General features: G+C 39.9%; 1 protein-coding gene across 5 annotated transcripts in view; it reads right to left on the bottom strand.

Moving 5' to 3' along the window:
* GIT2 (GIT ArfGAP 2) overlaps positions 1–14285 on the bottom strand; it is a 35975-nt gene extending 21690 nt beyond the window's left edge. For 4 of the 5 annotated variants that reach the window (XM_026114460.2, XM_026114463.2, XM_064521874.1 and 1 more), the window contains exons 1-12: positions 13576–14285; positions 8122–8255; positions 7473–7585; positions 6088–6193; positions 5626–5712; positions 5343–5473; positions 4116–4210; positions 3276–3321; positions 1637–1688; positions 897–969; positions 446–543; positions 34–145 (exon numbers count right to left, since the gene is read on the bottom strand). In XM_026114460.2, coding sequence (XP_025970245.1) covers positions 34–145; positions 446–543; positions 897–969; positions 1637–1688; positions 3276–3321; positions 4116–4210; positions 5343–5473; positions 5626–5712; positions 6088–6193; positions 7473–7585; positions 8122–8255; positions 13576–13627 — 1099 coding nt within the window. In that variant the 5' untranslated portion in view covers positions 13628–14285. The remainder of the gene's footprint in view (positions 1–33; positions 146–445; positions 544–896; positions 970–1636; positions 1689–3275; positions 3322–4115; positions 4211–5342; positions 5474–5625; positions 5713–6087; positions 6194–7472; positions 7586–8121; positions 8256–13575) is intronic. The other variant, XM_026114461.2, reaches the window with a different exon arrangement.
* Positions 14286–14407: the final 122 nt, after the last annotated feature.

Here is a 14407-nt window from a genome sequence, read left to right as displayed (position 1 = left end):
CATAGAAGAACCGGCAACCAAAAGCATATTCACCTTTTGAACCAGTGAGTGGATTCCCCTGTTGTCTTCGTTTGGCATCACTTAAAATATCTATAACTAGCGTAGCAAATTCATGGGCATTAAATCGAGCCAGTTTCTGTCTCCCCTAAATTACAGAGTAATGCAAAAAAAGTACACTATTATATGAACAGCACAGTTCCCAGGTAAAACAAAGACTATAGCACATACAGAGAGCTGACAGCTCAATTAAATTTTCTTGCAAAAAGAAAAGCATTGATTTTAAATAACTGAAGGACTCCAAGGCAGACTTAATGTGAAACTATTGTAACCTCTTTACAAGTACATGGAACACTTTTACAGCAATGAGACAGAGTAAAGGAATATTACTTTGAATACCTGGCCTATGAAATGAAAATATTTTTATAGTATGAACAAGACTGCATACCTGATTCCTGGTTGAGGAATATTCAGGATTTACAGGAAGAAAAGGGACCACTGTTGTCTCTGTCACAAGTGTACTATGATTCTGAGTAGCAAGCCAAACTGTTCAGGGGAAGAAAAAAGAAAAAAAAGAAGAAAGAAGAATAATCTTTCTGTTCCATTTGACAGAGTTCCTTGGGAAAGGATAAAAAAAAAAAAATCACAACTTCAAGCACAAACACAACTGATTTAAAGAAATTTTTTTTCAGAGGGTCCTCTACTCTCCAAAAAAATAGAAGGGTCTTTTTTTCAATTAACATACACCTTCAAACAACACAGCAGACAAACAAACTACCTATAACAGTAATTTCCGAATACAAAACTATTTTAAATTTAATGGCAGTTTATACTAGCATCTTGTATGTAATCTACCAATTCAAATTAATTTTATACATACACCAGAAATCCTCACTCACCTGCATCTGTTTCCCTCCTGTCAACTTCATCATACACATCCATGGCAAGTTCTTCAAATAAGTGGTTGCTTAGCTAGAACAGAAGAGAATAATAATTACAGCTTGAAAATAAACCAAACCTAATAAGACCTCTATATTTCCAAACATTTAAGTGCACGACTTTGCTTAATGGACAGCTTTACTATGCAGCCTGAGAAATGAACTATATAGGATGAAAAATAGCCAAAGGAGAGGAGACATACTCTATCTCAAAAGTTTTAAGTAGAGCGAAAACATATCCCACCCTAACTTATATAAAAATATAGTCACAAACACCTTAAGAACACTAGTGAACTGGTGTTACTATGAACTAAGTAGCATGCAGTATCTCACTATTCTGGCTTCCCAGAAAGTTAAAGGCAAATAGTGACATTTAACATACAGATTTATATTAAATATGCATTAGCAGGACAAGTTACAACATTAAAGGTTTTGAAATAGAGGGACAGACCTAGAGATACTACTATCCCAAACAAGGCCAAAAAATATTTCTTCTCTGCCACAGATCTGTCATCTTCCCCTCTCCTCCATTTCAGCTCCATGTTCATGTTTTTCCCCAGAATTAAGTTTCTTGCTATAAAGGTGACATTTATTTATGCAGTAATTAACAACAGCCAAAATAAGCTTGCAAGATGAAGCGCAGAATTTGCCACGTCAGGAGAAAAATGTGTTGCACAGCACACATTGGAATTTTTACTTACAGACTGAAGCTTTTTCTTAGCTGCTTTTGCAAGTTCTGATAAATCTAGACTGCTATGAAAACAAAAAGTGATCATTATATCTACAGCATCAAAAAGCTTGTTAAACACAAATTCTAATCGTTAAATGTAAACATGCTTGCAGAAGAGTTCACTTTTGATACTCCTTAATTTAATCTATTAAAATTGTATAAGTAGACTAAAAATACTTATTGCATTAATCTTTCCGATTAGGAATATACCAATTAGTATATTAGTAAAAGATTTTCTAAATGACAAGCTTAAATTTAAAACAGAAAAATCCCAACAATCCTTAGAAATATGATTAGCTATTTGTATACCTCGAGAAGTGGTCTAAGTTGTAGGACAGCAAATTGCTTTCCATAATGAACCTGAAGAATTTGATTATTCTGACCAAAATGTGAGTCCACAAAGAACACAGGATTTGTTCCACTGGATCATGCAGGAGCTAGGTTACCACCAGAATGGCAAATGATTACAGCAACAGGGTCATGCTTTAAACTATTCTGTACTGATTAGTACGTAATCTCTTTTGTTAGTCTCTACCCCTGAGGCTGAGGCATAAGAATAAAATTCTGCAGTTCAACAGAATTTATCATAAAGGCCACAGATCAGAAAGCTGACAAATTTTGAACCCATATTCATATCACCCAGGGAAGACTCCCCTGGCCTACAGGTAGGAAAAGGCTCAAATAAAACCTCTGTATGATTAAAGGACAACACAGAAGAGTTTGTGTAGACAGTCACCTAGACAAGGAACAAGAAAGAGTCCAGTGGAGGGCAGCAGGCAGAGATGAGACTCAAGTTATACTGCAGAGTCTGCAATTTGAGAAACATCTTTGGACTAGTCATTTTCTCTGTGCCTCAGCTTTCTTCTCTGTGCAATGAGGCAAACTATACTTACTCTGCTCTGCAAAATGCTTTGTAATGAAAATATAAAGCATTCTATCCAATATCTAAACACAAACTAAAAATTATAGAAGTTACTACTAAGCATTTTACTATTTCATAGCTTCTCTCTACAATTTTTCATTTTTTATTACAGTTTTTCATAGAAATTTTACAAACAGTAAGTTGAACATAATTTACTTACAGCCGCCTTATTTCCAATTGCATAGCAATAAAAGAAAAATAGGGACTTATGATTTGTTAATACTTGGTATCTTTTTTATACAAAGGCAATTTCACTGACCATGGCCAAAACTTATGAGCACTGAGAACACCAAAAGTACAAGTACTTCAAGAAAAAAATGCAACTATTTTGCAAGTATAAGTTCTGAAATGCTGTATTGAGACATTAACTCAGGAGATTCTTACATTATTTACAAAATCTGTTTCCCAGAAATCCTCATGGGCTTTAACATATCATCTTCCCTCTGTATTTTTTTTAAATCACATACAGTAAACTTCTCTATTTTTCTGATCTTTTTTAAATTCTAATACTCTATTCTGGAAAAAAACCCCAAACTTCTGAGATAGAAAAAAAGGCACACAATAAAAAGGTAAGATTACAGCAAGCTTAAAAGTTATTTCAACAATGAAAATTCTAGACTTAATTATTAGGGTTTTTTTATTCACTTATTTTGATGTTTTAGTACATGTTATGGAATCAGCAACTTACCTGTCTGCCATCTGAGGTATAATAAAGTGCTGTCCATTTTTATGCTCTAGAGTTGAAAATAAATTATACTTTAATATGTTGTTACTCATTTACAGTTTTCAATGTTGTCAGGATATACAGCAGGTATCAGTTTTACATGTGGTTTCCAATAACAAGAAACTAACAAGCCCTGAAAGATTACTCCACTGTTTGTTAGTGTTATCAAAGGTTCCAATTAAGCCTTGCCAACTGTATTAAAATTCCTTTTTTTTTTTTTTTTTTTTTTTTTTTTTTTTTTTTTTTTTTAAACAAAAAGCTCAAGTTCTTGTTTAGGCGCTTTTATGGCACCTTATGGCTAAAAATTTCAAAGTATACTTATGTTCGAGAGGTACACGCTACACTTCAATTTAATTGAGCATCCCCTTGCTTTTGCATTTCAGTGAGACTATTTAGAAGTTTCTACAGTATTTTCTGTAGAATATTCAACATTTACATACTTAACATTTTCCTTGTGATTCACTCCTTTAAGTTAAATAATACTCATCTCAGCTTATGAATAGGTTTCTCCATGCCTTCAGAAGTATTCTATTTACAGAATACTTATTTGTGGAAAGCTGAAAGAAACTTAATTTTTAATTTAGGGATACTTAAATTCTGCAATTTTATTTGAACTTTAAATGCATTATATCACTGATTTTACACTTGCTTTAGAGTTCTAGGACTTCATGTGTAATCCATATAATGTTAAAATATTTTAAACAGATATAAAGAGTAATAACATTGCTGACATAATATACTATAGCTTCAACTGTTCTATAATTAACCCTGAAAGACCTTTGGGTGCAGTTTTTTTGTACTTACCTGGTTTCCTGCCACAGAGATAGAAAGCTAACCTGTCGGTGAGCTCATACTGAATTTCCACCAGGCGCTCTGCCAGCTCATGATGCCCACCTTGTCTGTTTTACACAAATACACAGGAAAAGAGTTATATTTATTACTCACTTTGAAAAAATACAAAGCTTCAAAAAACTGCTCAAACAAATAAATTTAGTCTAAGCCACACCAAGTTCAACATAGCACACACTTCAGAGTATCAGTGGAATACAAGTTCACACCAGGATTTTCAGCAATGCTCCAGTGGGCAAAAAATATAGATAGAATTTCTGAACTCCCCAACATGGGTCAGTAAAAACCCTGAACAGCTTTGCCCATTGTCTTGCTGTAGAAAATCAGATTATACAGGCTATTTGGAATACACTATTACAATTTTCTAGACAGTTGCTGAGATCATGCACCAGATTCATCTAACTTCGTGCCTGATCAATAGTAATACAAAAAACTCAGGTATATTGCACTCTGTAACAAAAAAAAAAAAACATATTCAGTCTTCATAATCCATGTATAGCCTACATTCAAAAGCAATCCAAGCAATAGGAATGTTTTATTTATCCAAATATGCAACTTCTGCTTGATAAGTAGGGTCCAATTTAGCATATAAACACAAAAAAAGTCTTAAACATGTTGGTTCTGTGCTGCAAATCTTGCTCTGCCTCATTGCTGCCCAAACGATCAGCAAGAGCTGTTCATATTTGATCTCCCTTTACATGACTGTTGTCTGCTCTTGGGAAGCTTAGAGCCTTTCTAAAGGAAGGGTTTTCTGGGAATGCAGTTTAAGACTGGATGAGCCTATCTAACAGTTCGCTGCCACTAAAAGGCCTGGTTCCACACCGTACTCCCTCGCTTGTCTGTGTGGTCCTAGCCATTTCCTACAACTTATCTATGCTCCTGGAGACTATTCAACCTGCTAAACTCACAGAAACTTTTTCCTGGATTGGTTTTCTGGGAGCTCCTAGCTTAGCACAGCTAATTTCATCAGGATCCCAACTGCTGTCTCAGGCATTCAGGCTGTGAAATGAAGAAATGCATATTTATGCTCTTTATATATTTGCTCTTTCTGGAAAAAGTACTCATTGGTATTTAATGGTCAAATTAGTATCAGGACTGAAAAACATAACTAAGCAGGTTCATTATGTGATTTACGAACATCAGTTAGTATACAAAAACATCACAGACGCCAGAGCCTTCTACCTTGCATAGTCAACTGGAGTTTTTCCATTGGAATCTTGCGTACCGGGATCAGCACCATAAACTGCTAATAACTCTGCTTGTAAAATCTGTCCTGCCTTAGCGGCAACATGAAGAGGGGTGTTTCCTTTCTCCTACAAGTTATTAAGAAAAAGCACATCACTCTACATAATCAACAAGTCTGAATATAAGATCGAACTATAACGTGTAGCAGCTGAAACCAGCATAAATATTACAAACTGTAATAATTGATCAAATATCAAAATAATGAAAAAAGTGTTCATACAGGATGAAAGAAGTTGGCTTGAGCTCCTAAGGACAGTAATCTCAAACATGTCTCCAGATTCCCTGTCCTTACACTGGAATGCAGTTGCTGAAAAACAAGCAGGATTGTAGTTAATACAATGGCAATAATTTTGTTTCAGCACTTGTTTTTTCAAACATGCTTTTAGAAGCAGGTATAAAACAATTCTTACTATATCCTTTTTGTGCCAATGTTTTTCTCCAAGTTAACCTAACTCTGTGCCTCTCAACCATCCAATAACCATATATACTACTGAAAAGAAAGCTGCTTCAAGTTGAAATTGAGCTGTATCTGTTTACATAACAGTGCAGAAAAGCAGCAATAGTTATCTCGCTAGTAAGTCAAAAACAACTAATTTGATCAGATTTCAGCGTTCTGTTAGATACACGCTGTAGCCTCTGCAGACTGCAAGAAAAAAAAACCAACCAACAAACAATAACTTACCTTACTAAGATCTTTGGCAGTAACACTGTCATCATCACGACATGGCAAGCGATGAACAAATGCCAGCATTTGATATTTAGCTCTAATGAATTCTGCTTTGTTGGGACTGTAAAGAGAAAGAAAAGCAACAAAAGTGAAAGAAAATAAATATTACTGCTTTCAAAATGTTAATACACATGTCAATTTTTGTTTTTCCTAGAGAAAATAAACATTGCATTAGATTTTTGCATGTTACTAGTAGCAAAACTAGAGAAATGTTTTCATTAAAAAGGTGACTCAATGCAGTTTTTATAACTGTACTTAGCACACTTTCATTAAATGTCAAAACACAGACTCTAGAATGCACTGTATTTTTCTTAGAAGTAAACTTTGAATTTAAAATAATGACAACTTAAGATCTATAGGTACTATATTCAATTATTTACATTTTAAAATGAAGCAGCATATTCACTGCTGAAGTCTTAAATAAAGTAAATAATGAACTAATTTAGTAACTAGAAATAGCTATATTAAAGTCCTAAGCCAGGTTTTGACACCAACAGTCTCTTCTATAGAGGCAGGAAAAAAATACGCATTTCAGTACAACCAACTAAATTATTTTATTTTAGCTACTTAGCCAATTTCATTATTTAGTGTACAACTGAAAAGCTAATCAGAAACCAAAAGAACATGTAGCCCTACTTTCCTTCTCCAGTCTCTGAATGAAACTAGAGACAAGAGGATGGTATCTACTGTTCCTAACGTGATAGACAAACACCAAGAAAAATTATACCCAAACCACTGAAGTCTATGTTCCAATCAAATGAGATATACATATCATAAAACAATCTAGTGAAAAATATATGTATATGCACTCACAGAGATATAAAACAAACATACAAATCATTAAAGTAAAAGAATCGATTCAGCTCTAAAATTAATTATTTTGAATAGTCCCAATTAAAGGTTTATCTCCTGAGTAGTTCTGAACACTATTTTTATTTACATTTTGCTTTAACTTGCATGTGCTCAGCACTTCTTCTCTTAAGTCATTCTATTAAACTATAGCATCAAGATACAAACAAAAAAATTAAAACAGAGTGCTAAATCTCTGACAAATTGATGCATCAGAAAAGTTTTTTTTTTTTTTTTTTATCAACTGCTTAACATTCAATCACACTAGTATCCTTGGGTAGTGAAGCACATGTGGCATAAGAATTAGAAGTCTTAATAAATAAATAAATAAATAAATAAATAAATTGAACAAATAACTAGTTCATTCCTTTTGTTCTCTTCCAGAAACAAAGCAAACTTAGGTTCCCATATATATATTGCTATGTTTGTCACTGCTGAATAAAATAATCATGCTTCTACAATAAGAAAAATTCTGTAATTTTTCCACTTACTGTACTTTATCCTGTGGATTAGCTTTGCGCCTTCCACTCATGACAGATGCAGGGTCCAGCAAAGAATGTTCCCATATGGAGTTAGCACCATTATTATACAGTGTTTCAACCATCTGAAATCCAAAATGTACACAAAAGGGCAGTAAAGCACTTTTACTGCTGGCTGCATAGATGGACTTATCGAATAGCTGTAATTTCCAAGTGGACAGCAAGCAGACACAGAGAGATTCATGTTCTGTGTGCCAGCGTCTACAGCCTACTGGGATATCAGAACCATGCCTAGTATGTTCTTGGGTGGAATGTCAGAGGAACCTCCTTAAATTCTCCACTCTTCACCAACAGCAGCCCTACTAAAAAGAACAGCCCACTGTATATTGAAAATTTATGTTGAAGCAGACGCATTGCAGAAGTCTGACAGACAAATTGAAGGTGACCTTCCAAATCAAAGGTATCAAATTAAAAATTCATAGACAATTCTGATCTTGGTGACCGACCATGGCAAAACAAGAGAAATAAAACTTTTTTTTTTTTTTAAAAAAAAAGGTTAAAAGGACCACCCTGCTCCAAATAAAAGTTTAGTAATTTAAATTCTGTAAAAACTGTAGAAGAATATAGATTTAATGAAGGAAGTCAAACATTTACTCTTTACCTGCAGCAACGTTGGTGGCCATGGTGTATGCTTGAGATGTCTCACTTGAGAGATATGACGCCCCAAACTTCGATGAACACTACAGCACTCATCACAGATCAGAATTCCCCTGTTTATAGATGCCCAGCAAGGATCTGAAAAAGAATTAAATACACTTTTAACATAGAAGGCAACACAGATGATCTTATATTATGAACACAGAGTCTAAAGTTAGGAGCCCTGGATCCTATCCTTAGCTTTAATGCTTAGCCATTATATGAGTTTGGAAATGTTAAAACCTTGCTAGGCTTCAGGATGCTTGGGAAGTAACAGTCCTTGAACTCAGCAGGGACTTAGGAGCCCTAGGACTGTCAGGAGACCTGCTGTGGAAACTCTGACACCCCCCCCCCCCCCACACACACACACACTTTGCAGTTGTAAAATTGGGATAATACTTTCCTTTGTAGGTGTAATGAGACACTAGATTTATCACCTTTTTGAAGTGCTTGTATACCATTCAGTGGAGTTCAACAGAAGTATCTGTAATAATAGTTTTACTAATGTGGGAGGGAGGGTTGTGAATGAATTGAGAATAATGATACATACCTACTTTTTTGAAAAAAATCAGTCTATAATTATGCTTTTTCAGATACTACCAAAGTATTAAATTCCACATTATTAAAATGTTTTCCAATTAGACCATTAATGTAAATAATAAAAAAAAAAAACACACGAGAGTTTCCTAGTAAAGAAGAGAACAAGATACATATATGTCAAGTTAAAGATCCAGTAAAAATCATAATTTGTCAAGCAAATTAACTCAATCAGCTCCAACTGGATCCTGTATTTTTGCTGAAAAGTAGTCTCTTTCCCAGGTAGCTGCAGTGCAAATTGAAGCCATCTATAAACAAGCCAATATGACAACTGATAGAAGGTAGTAGCAGTAGTAATCACAGAATCGCAGAATGGTTGAGGTTGGAAGGGACCTCTGGAGATCATCTAGTCCAACCTCCCTGCTCAAGCAGGGTCACCTAGAGCACGTTGCACAGGATTGCGTCCAGACAGGTTTTGAATATCTCCAGAGAAGGAGACTGCACGGCATCTCTGGGCAACCTGTTCCAGTGCTCTGTCCCCCTCACAGTAAAGAAGTTTTTCCTCATATTCAGATGGAACTGCCTGTGTTTCAGCTTGTGCCCGTTGCCTCTTGCCCTGTCGCTGGGCACCACTGGAAAGTCTGGCCCCATCCTCTTGACACCCTCCCTTCAGATGCTCATACACATTGATAAGATCTTCTCAGTCTTCTCTTCTCCAGGCTGAACAGGCCCAGCTCTCTCAGCCTTTCCTCATAAGAGAAATGCTGCAGTCTCCTAACCATCTTCGTAGCCCTACGCTGGACTCTCTCTAGTGGTTCCACGTCTCTCTTGTACTGGGGAGCCCAGAATTGGACGTGGTACTCCAGATGTGGCCTCATGAGGGCTGAGTAGAGGGGGGGGGGATAACCTCACTCGACCTGCTGGCAACACTCATTAGGATGCACCCCAGGATACCACCAGCCTTCTTGGACACAAGGGCACATTGCTGGCTCATGGTCAACTTGTCCACCAGGACTCCCAGGTCCTTCTCCACAGAGAGAAAGACAGTAAATAATAGATATTAGCTATTATAACTTCAAATGTCAAAAAAAGAGAAAAAAACAAGTAGGTATGTTATATCAAACTGAAACTGAGGACGTGCAAAACAGGACATTAAACTGAGGTCCCTCCATTGCCTTTAGTTCTGTCCTCAGGGGAAGGAACTCCAGCTTTCTCTCAGTGACACAAGAGACTAAATGTGCCAAGGACCCTGTAATAGCAAGAATCTGAGTAGCAAGACAGATCTTTAGGGTCTAGCACATCCTAGGGGAAAGAAAAAGCATCTAAGATCTCTCTTAATTTGGAAAATTCTGCCTAATTCCAAATCCAGAGATCAGGTTGAGGCTAAATAATGAGTATAACTCAAGCTGGATATCTAATGAGAGATCGTCTGCATCATATCCAAATACACCTGAGCAATTGTGCATCATTTAACAAAAAAAACAAAAAACCCCCACACATCTCTGACCCATGCAATAAATTGACCGAATCCCTGAAACACAAAATCTGATCACTGTTGTGGTTTTTAAGCAGAGCTCATGCTATGTGTGTGCTGAATGCAAGGTAGGCAAACCTGTTCAAACCGTGGCCCGTGAGGGAAAGGAGCCTCTCTTCACAGCTGATAACTATCACATAGCCCAGAGCCAGATGAAAGTGTATGCTTTGGGAAAATATCTAATCTAAGTCAAAAAACAAAGTAATAGTAAGCACATAACCTCCTTATTAAATCATTCCATTATTTTAACAACTTTTACTTCTAAGAAAGAAAAAAAATAACAATGAAATGAGATGCATTAACTCCAACCTAAGAACCAAAGACCAGAGGCAATCTTCCAGACTAATGAGTCGAGTCCCTTTTTACCAGAGGCAACCTTATCATATACTCATTCACAAACTAACAGGATTCTTCTGAAAGCCACTAAGTCTGTCGTTTCAGTCATTACAGTTACAGGCTGTTGCTGAACCCTTCTCCCTGTTTTGGCTAACAGTCATTAGCACTTTTTTTTCTTTACATCTCCCTCAGTACGTAACTGAACTGGCTCCCAGCAATTGCCACTTAGCCTTGATAAAAGTAAACCACTGTTGATTTGGCCATTTCATAGCAGAAATGGGGCTTTAAAATTCCTCTGAAAAGAAAAGCAGAGGCCTTATTTGTAATTTCAGGGTGCACATTCTACTTTAATCATACAGATGAACAAGTCCAGATGTTTGTGTAGAATCTGTCAAAAACTGGCATCACTGGAAGCGTGGATGTTATGATGCAAAAAAGACAACAGTAAAAAAGAGGAAAGCCGGCAGGCAGACTCTGCAAGAGACCTGGAAAGTTCAGCACAATGGGCCAAGAGAATGCTCTTAGCTGCTACTAAGTGTAGAGAGACCAGAGAGAGGATAGATTAGCACCTGAGGCCCCAGTTTGAAGGCCTGAATGACAATGAAGATAGTGGATTTGACCACGTGCATGCTAGAGAATAGACTGATCAAAAGAGGTGTGGGAAGCTTAGATGTACAACCTATTTTCTGCAAGTTTTTTTCTTTTTTTTTTAATTAAATAGTACAAAGATTTGTGGGATCTCAATTCAATTCATACCTGCCTTAGCACGATTTATCTGTACTCAAGGAACAGGTGGGGATGGGAAAAGAATATGGCATTAGACAGTCTGAAGACAAAGAGACATGTCAGGCTGTGGTAAAATTGATAGTTCAGTTTTAATTTAAAGTGTCTGTACTGGAATCTCCATCAATTTATCTGAATCATTTTTAAAAGAAATCCAATTATAGATATGATCAAAATAAGCTAAAGCTGATACCAAGATACAACAGGAGAAAAGCTAGAAAGATAGGTTAACATGTTTTCAGAAACATGGCAGAGTAATTCAAAACAGGAAGTGTGTGATCAAGAGAAGCCTGACACTGTAAGCTTGAAAAGTGAACTCATGCCTGAGAATAGGAAATGTTCTAGCAAAGCACATAAAAATCACGTCACGTAGAAGAAAACGATTCATACTTAGCTATAGAGACAAAGTATACGTTGATGAAGTTCAAGAGGTAAGTACTAATTATTACAGCAGTCAGACATCCTGTACTTGCTACAGCTGATCTGGGTTAAAAGGTTACGGACCCCCACATCTGCCGACATAGTTGCACGCGTAGCAGCTCCTGAACACCATCCTGCCAACTTCTGTCTGGTTTAAGTAAAAGAAGGCTTTGTTTTGGGCGTTTTTTTCTTTTGGGGGTTTTTTGTATGTATTTGTTGAGAGATGATTAAGTTAAGACTCCTTCATTTACATGAATAAGCTAGTAGATTTTTTTCCACCAAGATCAGATAAGTATCTGACAATGCTATTATGTCATGAAATGATAAAATAAAGGAGGTCCAGCTTACAAGATTGCCACGATAGTGTTTCTGACACATTGCGTAAACTTCACCAAAAAACTTGTCAAGGCTAACAAATAGAAACACAATAAAGCAAGCTGTAACACTGATGATTAAAACAAATTCAAAATGTACTTCAACAGACTAGGAAAGTGTATGTTTGGAGTTTGGGGGTTTTGTTGTTGTTTTAAGTCCCACTTTACAAAGGTTGTTATCCCCTCCCCCATGTCATACCTTCTGACTATTCAAATTTTATCTGCATTAAAGTGTTTTAATTCAGCTTATACATAAGCGATCATATTGAAAGAACCAGCACAAGACATAAATAATAAAAATAAAAAAATTACATGTATCTGAGAAGACAAGAAACACGGTCAACTCCTTAGAAAAGTGTAATGGATGGTTTTAAATACAAGAACAGCAGAACTACAAAGAATCAGAGAATGAGATACAGCTGACTTTAAAAACATGATTTTTTCAATAAGGTTCCAAACTACATTTTTTTTTTATTTAAGAGTTCAAGCCCCCTGAGCTACAACATGCTCAAGATTTCTTAGGTGCACCCTCTTTTTCTGCCCAGAAGTCTTATCCAGGCAGATAATGCGCGTTTCAGCATCCAGAACATATACTGCTCCACAAAAACTTGCAATCCAAGCCTACGCTAGACATTTTAGGAGAGCCTTTCTTTAGAAGTTAGGGATAGCTACAGTTATAGAGTCCAGGGAGTCTTTCTTTTAACATCCAAAGTTAACACCTCCAAGACCCTTAAAATAACTGGTGGCACATCCATCCTCGCAAGGCCCCTCGCGAACGGCCACTGCCCCCTTTCCATGCCACATCTCCAGCACACGCACTCCTCCCGTCCCTTCGCTCCACGACTGCAAGATTTCTTTAGCTAAATCCTGTGTCCTTCTCTAAGCTGAGGAGTTGGAAAGTTGATCATAAATAGCTGGTGCCCACTTTTCCTGCAAATTCCTGTAAGACCTGACCCTTCCTCTTCGCACTCAAAATCAACGCACCAGGGTGAGGCACAGACCTGTTCGCGAGCACCTGAAGGAGCAGGCGAGATGAAACCACCACCTTTAACGCTGCAATTTTAAGCGTTACGGTGAGACACATACGGTACGTGCGACGTCGCTGCGGTTTAAATGGGCCCGTCGGGAAGAGGCCGAAGCGCTGACGGGGGCCCAAAGCGGCGGAGCCCGCGGGGCTGCCCGCGCCCCCCGCCCCGGCCCCGGCCGTGAGGGGAGGCCCGGGGCCGCGGCCCGCCCCCACAACCGGCCCCGGGGAGCGGCGCCCCGGGGGCGGCCCGCGCTGACAGGAGCCGCCGCGACCCCTCACGGCCGCCACCTGCCCACGGCGCCCCGGGGCCGGGAGGCGCCGCCGCCCGGGCTGAGGCGAGGGGGGATGGGCTGGCCGGGCGCGGGGGTCCCTGCGCCCCCCCCTCCCCGCTCCGCCGCCAGTGCCTACCCTGGGCGCTGCAGTCGGCGCAGACCTCGCTGCTCCGCAGCCGCTTCGACATGGCGCGGCGGCACCGGGCGCTTCCTGCCGCTCCAACGGGTCCCCGCCAGCAGCCCCCGCCGAGCCGAGCCGAGCCCGCAGCGCGCAGGCGCACGGCAGCGCCGCCCGCTCCGCCCGCGGCGCGATTCACCAAGCAGCGTACGCCAGCGCCGGGCAGCGCTCCGCAAGTGGAAGAAGGCGGCTGGCGGCGGCGGCCCTAAGCCGCCATGTTCACTCCTGGCATAAAAGCGGCAGGCGGGTGGGACGAGGCCATGCGCGCGGCGCTGCCGGCATGCTTGTCCCTGGCAGGAGCTGCCCACTGGCCGCCTCAGGCCGTGCTGCCTCGCATTCAGCGGTGGTCGCGCTTCCGCGGAGACCGTTCTGTAGGCGGCCCTGTGGGCCTCGCTGACTCTCCCCGCGCGGGAAGCTCATAACAAACCCAGACGCGGACCCAGGAGAAAAGGCGAGGTTTTAAAAGTGTGGTCCCAAGCGGTGGGCACCGCGGCGGCGGTAGCAGGACTGGCGGAAGGGGCTGCTCTCCGGAAACCCCTGCCCTCACCCGACATGGCGGCCGTGGAGAGCTGCCCTGGCGCAAGATGGCGCCCAGAGCCGTCAGTGCCGACAGCCGCCCTCACGCACGATAGCAGCGACAGGGCGGCCGTTCCCGCCCCTTTGGACGGCAGGGCTGGCGGGCGAAACTAACGCGTGGTGCGGGCGGGGGGGGGGGCGCAGGGCGCGCCGGGCGCCGCGTCCCACCTAGCCCCGCGCCGCCGCCCCCCCGCGCGGAGGGCGATGGGACGAG

This window comes from Dromaius novaehollandiae, chromosome 17 (genome assembly GCF_036370855.1).
Source record: "Dromaius novaehollandiae isolate bDroNov1 chromosome 17, bDroNov1.hap1, whole genome shotgun sequence".
In the NCBI taxonomy this organism is placed as follows: domain Eukaryota; kingdom Metazoa; phylum Chordata; class Aves; order Casuariiformes; family Dromaiidae; genus Dromaius; species Dromaius novaehollandiae.
The sequence above is the reverse complement of the archived record's forward strand: the minus strand, read 5'-3'. Positions and strand labels throughout refer to the sequence as shown.